The sequence below is a fragment of the Emydura macquarii genome, unplaced genomic scaffold (assembly GCF_026122565.2).
Source record: "Emydura macquarii macquarii isolate MOO-44397 ecotype Brisbane River unplaced genomic scaffold, CSIRO-AGI_Emac_v2 contig_295, whole genome shotgun sequence".
Lineage (NCBI taxonomy): Eukaryota > Metazoa > Chordata > Testudines > Chelidae > Emydura > Emydura macquarii.
In genome coordinates this window covers 5,711,650-5,724,582 of record NW_027130432.1, presented here as the reverse complement: position 1 = coordinate 5,724,582, position 12,933 = coordinate 5,711,650, and the positions used below count along the sequence as shown (strand labels likewise).

The 12,933-nt window shown below is 35.8% G+C and overlaps 1 protein-coding gene across 9 annotated transcripts in view; it reads right to left on the bottom strand.

The window, feature by feature from the left end:
• The window catches only part of CHD9 (chromodomain helicase DNA binding protein 9), a 185,573-nt gene that overhangs the window by 85,505 nt on the left and 87,135 nt on the right, over window positions 1-12,933 (bottom strand). For all 9 annotated transcript variants that reach the window (XM_067550971.1, XM_067551008.1, XM_067551017.1 and 6 more), the window contains 5 exons: window positions 9,152-9,298; window positions 3,858-3,926; window positions 3,685-3,740; window positions 1,283-1,400; window positions 297-383 (listed from right to left, as the gene is read on the bottom strand). In XM_067550971.1, the coding sequence (XP_067407072.1) occupies window positions 297-383; window positions 1,283-1,400; window positions 3,685-3,740; window positions 3,858-3,926; window positions 9,152-9,298 (477 nt within the window). The remainder of the gene's footprint in view (window positions 1-296; window positions 384-1,282; window positions 1,401-3,684; window positions 3,741-3,857; window positions 3,927-9,151; window positions 9,299-12,933) is intronic.

Here is a 12,933-nt window from a genome sequence, read left to right as displayed (position 1 = left end):
TCTAAATACCTAGTACACCTAGGCTGCTATTATTTTTTATTAATACTAATAAACATAGAAGGCATTGCTTTTGATAGAGTTTTTATTTTCCTCAGCTGGCTCAAAATACACATTGAACAAAAGGAATAACAAACTTACATATACACACAAACATTTCAGTAAAAATCACTGATGAGGCTCACATCATTAAGATTTTATTGTGAAGTCTGCTAAAATAAAAACAGACGATACAACCACAAAACACAAATAATTTGTCTTCTTGGCTTACTTCAAGTTACATTTGGTCAAATATTTACCTCACCAGTGTCCTTATCTTCACAAAAGGAGACTTCTAACACCCGGTCCACTTCAACATAGTCAGGATTAAAAGGTTCTTCTTCCATCTGCAATTCAAGAGTAATATAATTAGTCATCTGGCGTTATGTGGAGAGGAGATCAGTGCTGCTGCGATTTAATACACCAGCTTTTACCTCTTCACAAAAAATCTGATTTAGGTATAAATCAGACATGAGTTTGGCAGTCTCCATTTAATGCCCGTGAGCTTTTGTCCACATTATCCACTATAAAAACACTGCTCTGGCATGATGCCTACAGAAAACTTGACAATGGTTAGGCTGCTGGTATGCTGAGACCACAGCCTTTGATGCTGACCAATTTTGTCAGTTTCCTGGTTCTCCCCCAATCTGTCTACATCCATCTGTTATCTCTTGTCTTATACTTAGACTGTAAGCCCTTTGGGTAGCAACTGTCTTTTTGTTCTGTGTTCGTACAGAGCCTAGCCAGGACCATGGAGTCCTGGTCCACGACTAGGGCTCCTAGGCACTATGACAACAGAAATAATAAAAAACAATAAAAACACCACTACCAAAAAGACAACTAGCAATTAGACACAACTGACACCATGGAGAGACCTTGCTCTAGAATAGAAGGAATGCTGTAATTTAGGACCGAAGTACACTGATATAACTATGTCAGGAAGTTTGCACAGTATACTCGAACTCATAATCCGCCTGTCAGTCATCAATAGTATCAGCATCTCATGACCACAAAATTACCCAATTAATCCTGACTTTAAAAGATACACGTTCTTAAGCAACTACAGATGGCATACTTTTACATCAAAACGCTATCCCTAACAAATTTAAGGAAGACAAAAATCCAAGACCTTCTTTTATTTAGCATTAAAATTCAACCGTATAATTCAAAATAAATACAAAAATAAAGAAGGAATTTGTTACGCTTTTGACAAGCAACAGTCTAATTTACTCTGTATTTTTCTTACATCTGCAAAAAAGTGGGCTCTTTGTGCTTGCCTCAGCTTGAACCGTTTAATTTTCTGCTGGATTCTTTTATCCTTCAAAAGTTGCTGTTCTGTAGCCCATTCACAGTGAAGATAAGAGCTAAAATGACAAAACATTAATATATTAAAAGAAAAGGTTTTACACTTATTTTATCCTATAGTTTCAACAATATACAATCTTATATAAAACAGTCATTGAAATAGGACAACAATGTGTCTTTACATACATTTTTATGTACACAATATATATACCAATTTGTTCAATCAGTTTATTCCTCCTTCTCCTAGATACATGCACTTAAGGATACCTTAACCATATCGGGTCAATCTAATGAACAACATGACAATCATCTTTTCCCTCTCTAGAGTTCATGGGACATCTGCAATGTGTGGCATATGGACTGATCTCAGCAAGCGCATGGAGCCCCAGTGAAGTTAATGGGGCTCTATACAGCTGTAGTGGTTCACCCACACACCTCACTTTGCAAGGTCAAAGCCTTTGCTCATACAGTGATAAGATAATGCACATCTTCATAGAAATAGCCTATTAGAAAAAAAAATCTCTCTGAATAAGTTTCAGTTCTTTTAGTGAGAAAACTTTTAAACCCCAGAACATTGAGGCCCCAATTCTGCAGATTTACACCGAGGAGCAAGAATTTGATGAGATTATTCACATGCATGAAGTTAAACATGTGCTTAAGTCTTTGCAATTTAAAGGTCTTAGTGATGAGAGGAACTGGGAATGAGCCATATGAAAGAAGGTTTCATCATCAACTCTTACTATTTTCTATTTTGGATTCAAGTTTATCATGCTGGGTAAGCTTTGTACACTTTATATGGTTTTGTTTCCTATGGACAGAACTCCTTGTACTCTGTGTTCCAAGAACAAATACAATGGCAAGCCCGCGTAAAATTTCATGGCAATGTTAATTTATTCTATTTCTAGGAATTACCTTTCATTTTTGTACTCCCTCACTTCCAAACACACTCTTATGATTCACAGTTGAAAAATACTGATGTAAAATTTGTCAGTCACTATTTTCAGCAATGATTATGGTTTATAATAGTTCCTCCCAAGTTTTCTCGGCAACCTGGCTCCATAGGCCTTAACAATTCTGATGTTATCCAGGTGGTCGAACTCAGAATCTCTTCCCCACCTTAAGTGTGCCAGGAAAAGAGGGAGCTTGTAGCCAGCTTCATTGGCTTGTCTCTTTGTTTTCCCTCATGGCACGCTAGCTTAATAGCCTGCACTTCTGGTTCAACCTTTGTTCCATGGCTGCACACCTGAACTTCAGATTGGGTTCCCCAACTCCCAGTTGCCTGGCTCCAAGGAAAAGGGCAGGGAACATGCACTGTATCCAATTAAATCTCTGTTACAAGGAAAGGTGGAAATCAACAGACAGCTGCAGGCAGAATCCAGCAGGACAAAGCCACAGGTAACAAGGTATGGGGATCTCTGTAGCAAAAATGCAAATTCTACATCAAAAAGGCCAAATTCCCTGAGTTGGAAAAATACCCAAATTCTGTGGGAGTGAAATTATGTAGTATACAAGGGCCTTATTTAACGTGATGCAGCACTTTACATATCTTAAAACTTTGTTTCAGGCTTTCTACAAACTCAGGAAGACAACACTTGTGGTTTACTTCTGTTCACATTTTTAAAGTTTTTAACAACTAAAAGGGCTAGAAACATTTTTCTTAATAAAAGATGAGATTCTGGAATGCTTGTCACTTAATGAATGTTTAATTTTTTCCCCCCAAATTCAGACAAAATGGCATTCCTATTTATTTAAATAAAAATAAAACAAACAAAATGTTGTTCATTGTGCCTCTCTGAATCCAATCTATATTCTTCAGCAGTTACTTACTATCTCAGAATAAAAATTTTTACCAATTGCTAAGTGCTGAGTCACAAAGATACATGGGTACTGGGAGGACAAACAGCTTCAGATTTACTAGTTAAATAAAATTTAACTTATCAAGAAAAGTACCTCTTGCTAAATCTGACCTATATGCAAACTCACCCTGTGATCAGAGATTGGAATATTTCAAAATAATTATCTTTTAAATGTTGTCATTCCTAGACAACATTATTACTACTGTATACTGGTTATATTATGGGCAGAAGCACTATTGATAATTTCAGTATCTTAATTTAATGTAAGAACTGAATAAACATTTTAAAAAAATGAATGGAAGTACTTGAGAAGAAAGGAACAACACAACATGAAGAAAGGTGGCAAAATCCGGCTGTAAGTGATTTTAAAAATGTTTCTAACTGATGCAATCTATAATGCAAAAATGGGATAATATCTAACTAGAAGACTTCTTTTGCTATTTAAGTAGCCAACTTGTGCAATCAAACAAATAATTATAATACTTACTAGTTCTTGTATTTTACAAAAAATTCTTCTTCTTCCACCATCATTCCAGCAGATATCTAAGAAAGTAAATTCAGGGTTTGTTTTTTTTTTTAGATTCATGGACATTTAAAGCACGTTAGAATAAATAATTATCTCCTGTGCACATCACCCCCCTTTAAGTCACCATTACTCACTTCTTTCTTCACTATCCTGGAAGATAAAATTTTGTCTACAATTGCTGCATCTTCTTCACTTGGATTCTCCTATAAATGTGGAAAAATAATTAAATGATTACAGTCAGCACTAAGCATTCTCTTTTCAAACGTGTAATGCTGAAAAAGCCTGGGAAACATAGTGGTATGTTAAAAGGCCAACAGGTAGTGCAAAAACAGTTTCTTTTTCTCTTTTCCTTAATTTACATAAACTTTCTGTTTCCTTTCAGCGAGGGACAAAAATCTTTCAACAAATCTTTCCCTTGTCTGGTTATCATCTTGTCAACGTTGTTTATTTCAAAAAAGCCAAATGAACACAAAGGACTATTTTTTTAAACTGTATTTTTAAATAATCATTGTACACTTCACTTTCATGAGGCCCATTCAATCCATTTTCTGTACCACGTATAACCAGATCGGTGCTACTTTGTTGGTCAAAAATGTAAGGATGTAATGCTAAAGTTCCAACATGGGCTAGCATTTTGCTGACCATCACATTATTTTTTCTTTCAGTTAAAGTATAAAATAGTTTTCATGTTTTTTAAATTGAATGCCTATTTCTGTGAGGCTCACAAAGAGTCAACAAGCTCCTACAGTTTCTGTATATTTATAAAAATACTATATTGAACTGAATACAGAACTTTTAAAATAAACTCTTTGCTAGATGACAATTTTTAATATGTACTTATCTTTAATTGTAATTTAATTATGTTGGTTAATATTTTTGCCAAAGAAGGAAAAGTGTTAACGGGCCATTTAGCTGATAGCATGAAAGCTTAGCAGATGTCAACTGCATTTATATAAAGTGTCTTTTAATAATAACCATGTTTCAATTTCAATTATTTTGCTTGCAGATTAAGCAGGCTTATAATATTACTTTATTATAGGTCAGATGTGGCATTTTTCAGCACAATATATCCTACATAAAATATGGATAGCTTATCAAGCAATTTTTTCAAAAACTTCTCCATATGAATTTGTTGGGTGACGTCTTATCCTTGTATAAAGGTCAGCTGGAAGCAGCAATGGGTTTGTTTGTGTACTAGAGAACACAAGCATACGTTGATGTCTCATGGAAAGTTACAAATCATGGTAGTAGAGAATGCAGAATTATCTCTAAAATGTTTGTCTTTTCTTCCTTAGCTTTTAAGAATCTCAGAATGAAAGTAGGGCAGAGCTCTTTTCTGCTGTTTAGCATCTAAAATCATAACCCTCTCTGAGTCATTAAAATAACTGAATCCTTTCCATGTCAAACTGTGATATCACCAGGGATCTTAGTTTTCCGTGATAAAACCCACAAAATTCTTGGCTAAAAACCCTCCATAAACATCTGCATTTTTCCACGATTAAAGTGAAATGCTGAACTTTAGTTTCCCTAGCCACTATATTATATATATTCAATTGAATATCTATGAATATATATAAAATCAGTTGAACATTTGTTATTGACATAGTTACAATTTTTAAGCAAGTTCAAAGCCTACTAGTGACATCAATCATAATAAAAAAAAATAATAGAATTGCAATTTGTATTTCTTACATATATCAAATATTCTATGTTTGTATTCCCTATTTTCAGAAAATAGGGCTCAGGTTGTCAGCCCCAAGTGGCAGGGCTCAGACTGTTTCCCCGGCACCCAAGTCTGACGGTCCCGAGTCTCGCCACCTGGAGCTCAGGCTGTCAGCTCTGGTTTGGTTAATATTCGGAGAGCCAGATAATGGAGGCTCAGTTAAATAGGGTTCTACTCTGTCTGTCTGTGTGACACAATGTAAAAACTAAAGATTCTCTGTAAAAAAAACAAATTCCGCATTTTTCCATGGCTAATGAATTTCTAGGATTCCTAGATATCACGTAGACGATTATGTGTTCTGACACAGAATAAGCAGCAGGCACATAACGTCTTGTCTTAAGGTGTCAAACTCTCCATTCACAATTTGCAAACTGAGGCTCCCCAGACATTTTTTTTTTTTTTTTTTAAACCTCTCTCAATTGATGAGAAGATAATTAATTAATTACAAATATAACACAGGGAATGTCCAATAAGAAAAAAATACATACACTGGTAATACCTGCAACATACTTGCAGCTTAATTATGTGAACATGCACAGCCTCTCATTTGATACACTTTTTACTTTTAAATTTCAAAAGACAAAAAATTTAAAAATTTAAACAAACCATTAGCAGGCCAAGTGTTCACACTGTCAAATAACTCTGACTTTACTTTCATAGTTCAAGATCACTATGCATTAACAAGTATTAAACCTAAGTAAATAAACTGCAGGACTATGCTGCAAATTACTATCCTGCACTTCAACGTCCTCACCTGCATTCCCACCCACACATTCATTTCTGCCAGGACTACTTCCAACATTCCAAACTGATTACATCTTTTGAACAGCTAATTTTTTTAAAATCCCCTTTCAACAAAAATATTTCCTTCCTTCCTCTCAAACGTGGAATTTTCCTCCATAGTTACACTGGCCTGAAGTGCTGGATAGGCATATTCCCTCCATAGTTACATTGCTCTGAAAAGCTGGATAGGCAAAATGCTTGGAACAGTAACAGGTTTAAGGTCATATGCCTTGTGAATCATCAGAGCTAGAAACACACTTCACTATGGTGTAGTGCTTCTAGGTTAGATACAGCATTCATGGTGGCCTTTCTCCAATCTGTACTAGATAGGTCTCCTTAATATGGAAACTGCTCGGGAGCCACCTTAAATGGAGTACTCTTAGGGACAATTACTCGAAGGAGAAGTACTTCTTTCTTGTACAATAACTGACTTCTTCAAGATGTTTTGTCCCTACGAGCACTCTACTAGCTGCCCTCCTTCTCCTCTACTTTGGAGTTCTTGCATTAGGCTGGATTTTGCAGTGAAGGGGAAACAGGAGTGGGAGCAGGTCTGCCTTGCCTCATATGCCCTCAGATTTGCAAAGGGCAGACGTGGGCCATGTGGACAAATGCTGTCCAAAAATCTATCTGAGGCACAGACATGTGCACACGATGTGGAGCACCCATGCAAACAATTACTCGAACAACACTGAAGTCTTGATAAAAAGCCCACTGAAGTCAATGGGGACATTTCCACTGGCTTCAATGGGTGTCAGATCAAGCCCTCAGTAAGCCAGGGCTGCCAAACATGCAAGAAACAGAACTAGCAGCACTCCATCACTTTGCACAAAGAGGTAGCTGTTACCAGTTACCACCTTTGCAGCTCACTCCACAGTACCTGAGGTCGGAGGAAAGGTAATTTATCCTTGTCAGGTTGCTTTTACAGCAAGAATTTATATAATGAGATGGAAAAGTTAACCGTTTTCCTTTGCAGCCTGCTCTTGGTAACTGAAAAGAGTCTTTGCATGGACAGTAGAAGGACTTTACAACTGGAAAAACTGAAATGGAAAACTGATTAGGATGCTAGTCAGTTTTCCTCTCCAGCCAGTCTGTGTGTAGAGCACTGCAGTTCTGCCAACTCTGCAAAGATATGAAAATAGAAAACTAGGACCAAAAGGAACAAAAACAAGCTTAAAAGGAATAAGGAAAAAAATGTACCCAATACAGCAAGGGAAAGAAAAGGGAGAAAGAAGGCAAACAAGATACACAAACAGGGAGAAAGTGGGAAAAGGCAGAAGTATGTGCCCAATTTATAAAAAAGAAAAATGAAAATGAAAAATGTCTTGCAATTGTCCCATTTTGTAGTAAAATATTAAGCCTTAAGTTACAAAACAAAAATATATACACAAACAAAAAACCTATGTTAAAAGAAAGTTAAGGTTGCAACATTTGCCACTAAGAAGTTCAGTAAGAGCAGAAATAAGGTTGCCTGTAAAGCCACAAGTCTGATCTCCAATGCCAATGTGTCATAATACATTTTTAATTACATGATGACATATTATTCTTTTCCTACACCACCCCTTACCAAATTGTGGGAGGGGGGAGAGGAATTGTGGGAGGGTTGGGAGTTTTATAAGCAAACAGAAAAAAATAAAAAATTCCATAATGTGGTATCAGATTGATCCCAACATGGGCCATCAGCAGAACTGGGACTGGAAGGAAATGACGGGTAAGAATAAATGTTTAATATCCACAATGGTTAGAGGTAAATAGTGGGGTCTCCCAAGGATTTATATTGGGCTCTGTTCAACATCTTCATAAATTATCTAGAAAAAGTGGTGAACAATCAGATAGCAAAATAAGCAGATGATACAAATTTACTCAAGAAAGTTAAATCTAAAACTGACTGCAAAGAGTTACAAAGACATTTCATTAAACTGGGTGACAAGATGGCAGACGAAATTCAATGTTGCTAAGTGTAAAGTAATGCATAGTAAAAAAAATAATCCCCACTATACCTATCTATCTATCTATATAATATGAGGGGGTCTAAATTAGCTGTTACCACTCAAGAAAGATCTTAGAGACATCGTGGATAGCTCTCTGAAAACATCCGCTCAATGTGCAGAAGCAGTAAAAAAAGCTAACAGAATACTAACCATTAGGAAAGGGATAGATAATAAAACAGAAGGAATAGATGGGGATAGATAATAAAATAATAAAGGGATACACAAAACAGAAAATATAATGCCACTATATAAATACCTGGCACGCACACACCTTGAATATTGTGTGCAGTTCTGATTGCCCCATCTCAAAAAAAGATCCATTAGAATTGGAAAAGGTGCAGAAAAGGGCAACAAAAATGATTAGGGACACAGAATAGCTTCCATACAAGGAGAGATTAAAAAGACTGGCTCTGTTCATCTTAGAAAAGAGATGACTAACAGGGGATATTATAGAGCTACATAAAATCAGAGGACGTGGAAATGTTAATTTCTAGAGGCTTATAATTTGGCCAAATTGGGGTGGATTTTCAAAAGAACAGGGAAAGGCATCTCTATGACCCTAGTATATGTCACCTGCCATCTTTCAAGTCCTACGCCAAAGCATGCACTCTTATAACTTCTCAATGAAATAGTTTAATAATTTTGTAACACTGGCAAAACAATGTAATTTTCTCTAACACTGTTCCCAATAATGAATTAACTGTTTTTGCTGCAGCTTTCCAAAAAAGTAGTATTTGTGTCACAGATACCAGATGAACTGAAAATTGGAAAGGGGAGGATAGCTGCCTAGAATCTGGGCAACTGCAGTTATGCATCATAATTATTGGATAACTGACCTACATCAACCAAATAAGGCAAACAAAAAGATTTACTCATGAAACCAATGAAGTTAGTTGGAAGATTCACACTACTTACAGTTCTGGATTTTACTTACCACAAATAATTGTAAGGGCTGTTCAGCAGGCAAAGGAGCAGAACTTTTTTTTATTTTCACCGAAACTTTGGGCTCTTCCTCTGATTGTTTCCCTTCTCCTTCTTCAGCATACTTTTTTCTTTTAACTTGACGATTTGATCGTCTCTTCTGCAATACAGCAATATTAAAATAATATTTTTACTAAAATTCTTTCTAGCAAGAAGTGCTTATATTGAATATTTTTAAATAGTAGTAATTCGGCTACACTATATATTACTATAGAAAATGAGTAATTTTGATAAGTGCACAAAGCTAAAGAAAAAATTTAACTATAAACAACTGGGTGGGGAGATGCTAGACCACATTTTGGGCCTACAAATCTTGTTAATGTTTCTTTAAGTTATATATAATAAAACAGAGTAGTTTAGTGCTTGGTCTGTATTTACAGCTCAGAAACAAAACTGGAGTAATATTTTCTGGGTATTTAGGAACAAAATTTGAGAGAGAGCTATTTTGATTTTTGAATGCATTGTAATTTTTCCCAAAAGAAATTTCATAAGAATTAATACAAGAGACCAGTGTGCTATTAATTTATCTAAACCAATAACCCAGGGACAATACCCGGTTGGGAATCGCAGACACCTCCCATTTCTCACCAGAGGGTGGGTTTGGGAGTTGGCTTTTTTTCACTAGATGAGCCCCAAAACAACTGAAGATAGGCAACAACAATGAACAAAATGCAGGAAAAGACACATCATGAACTATAATAAGATAGAAAAGAAAAAAAATGAAATAACACTAAAAAGAGAAAGAAGATATAGCAAAAATGAGAAATTATATTTTCTAAGTAGTATCAATTTGATCAACATTGTTGCTATTAAATATAGTATACAATGTTTTATTCCTTTAATTGCTCAGGGAAAGGCCAGGGTAGCAGAATGGCGGCATAGTACACTTTCATCCTGGCCAAGAGGTGCAGGTAAACTTTTAAATGCCTGGCTATAAACATATGTTTTAGTGACTACATTAAGGGTATTCTGGCAAGATACATAAAGATGAACATTATACAATAAACATTAATATAATCATCACAGACTTTTGTATACAGGGAGAGCATGTAAATGGAGATTATTATGCATAAGCCTATCAGAATGGCACAGTCCATCTGCATTAGGTAGTCTTTGTCAACATGGTTTTTTTTTTCTTCACAGAGAAACCATTAATTCACAGATATCCAAATGCTACATCATAATTAATAAAACACAGGATTCAGCTATCACTGAAAGGACATTTCAGGAGAAAATGTAGGCAGTTATCACAGAAAGAATGTCAGCTAATCAGTATGAAAAAAAGAAACTGGAGGGGTATTTAAAGAAGTTAAGAGAGCTAGATAAAAGGACAACTGTTCAGTCAGACATATTTCAAATCCTAGAACACTTGCAAGATAAAGGAACAGATGAAGGCAAGATCAACTGCTGAATAAATACTAACCACAGTGGATGAGGGCACAGGATGTAGAGATAAGAAAAAGAAAGTGAAGAGACATATGAGTAAGAAAAAAAGATTCATTAAAAACCAGAGACCCTTGCTTCACTCAGGAAATATTAGCTAGAATTTAATAAAACTGACCTAGTCAATTACAAATATTAAGCAAAGTTATTGATGGGACACAAGAAGCATCATAAGGTGGCATAAGTTTCCTAAAAATGTATTAGTAGCAGAGAAGCACTACATGGCTGGGCTTTTCAGAGGCAAATCATGTACATTTAAAATACTGTACATGGACTGAGCAATATGTGTACATACATAAGACAGTCCAATAATTTAAGGCTCAATTTAAAAAAAATGCAAGCACATTTTAGCTAATGTAGTGCTCAACAGAGAAGACAACACATTTAGTACAGAAAACAGCTGGGAAACTAAACGCATCAACTAAATTAAAAAACAAGATTCAAAAGTCATCCCAGAATATAAAAACAGGAAACCACCTGCAAGGCAAAAATCACATGTTAAAGTCTGAAAGCCAAATGAAAAAATGAAGCTGAACAGCCTTGCAGGTTTGTATGGGATAGTAACAGGATGGCAAAGGACTAATAAAAACAATTAGTGAAATTTCAAAAGAAAGGGAATCTCAGCTAATGTAAACAACTACAGAAGAGTCAATTTGCTGTCCATTACAAGTAATGTTTTCATTATGTTTATCTTTCTGTGGTTAAAAGGATACAGTTGATAAGGCAAGTATATTCAGGCTTTCCAAAAACTAAAGATTGTACTGATCAGATTTTCACATTGCGACAAATCACTGAGATATGCTTCATTCAATCATTTATTACCAGTAAGCTTTATTTAAGACAGGCTTTCAACTAAACCCATAGGGAGCCATTCTGGGAAATGAAAGCTATTTGATTGCTCTAGTAAAGTATTTCAGGGTCACAAAGAATATTTGCAAAATACTAAAAAGGGTCAGCTCTTTTTCTTTGCTATTTTCAGACACAGTAATCAAGTCATGACAAAAAAAAATCCATCTTTGGATACCCAGAGATTACATTTCATTAGATGACATTTTATGATAGTTTATTTCACCTTTGCAGATGAAATTGTCCTTAGACCAAAAATGATGTATATGCCCAATGAGAGATTTTACTATACGCCAGTCAGTCCAAGCAAAGTAGTAAATTTTTTTGTTCCAGATATGCACATAAACTGAAAACCAACTCTTAAGAAGAGTTCATCTATTTTGAAAGCAACCAACTGTACATAAACAATGAGCTGTACTACTACAAAACACACCAGGGAAACGCTTAGAAGGATCTAAAGATGAAAGAGAAAGCCTACTCCAACAGTCACTGAGGATCTTTGAGAGAGTCACCTCTACATTTTGAACACGTAACTCCTCACAGCACCAAACATTTAGAGCCAATGTGAAGCAGTTGGTCTCATAAATTTCTTCTGCAAACACCCAGAGTCCTTACCAAAGAAGAACTCAGAAAAGAAGAAAGGTGGTTAAGTAGTGAGAGTATGCAGAGGCAACATTCTTACAGAGCCATATTTACTAGCAATCTGTGTGTGTTCTCTGAAGTACTCACTGGGGGCAACAGATAGAGACGCCAAGTCAAGAGATTATTGCTGCATAAAAATATGGACAGAACTCCAGGTAGCTAAACTACTATTACTACTGCTATTACCTGCTACAACTGAAATGTTACAGAGGTGGGCCACTGATACCACAGTAGCCCTAATACAAATCAGTTTTAAGACCATCTACTACTGACACTACCAAGAGCATGGTCTCAGTGCATATTCAACTCCATTTTTATAGGTTTTGAGTGGAAATGGCATTCTTCTTACACTGATTCCCACAGGCTACAAAGTACTTAGGTGACTTCCTAAATTTCTTGGGTAGAATTTTCAGAAGTGACTGAGCAATTTAGGAGTACAAGTCCCATTCAAAATTACATGGAGGACTTTTAAACATCTCTCTTCTTCATCTTAACCAAACAAAAGCTCAAAGCTTTCCGAGTTCTGGATCCTCCATAGACCCTGGTTTTCCTGAGAAAAATGAAGTTTTGGGATGAACACCACGGGGGAAAAAACTAACTAAAAAGAGATTAATGGCCTGCCATGATGGAACTTGGAAAAAACCTTAGGAAAAAGTTCTGTCTGAGGACAAACAACTTTCTTCCTGTGTAATATAGTGAAGGGAAAAACAGCTATCAAAGCCTGCCATTCACCCACTCTTTTTGCAGATGTAATTGTGATTATATACACTGTTTGGCAACAGGTAGAAAAAAGGTTTTTTTCCT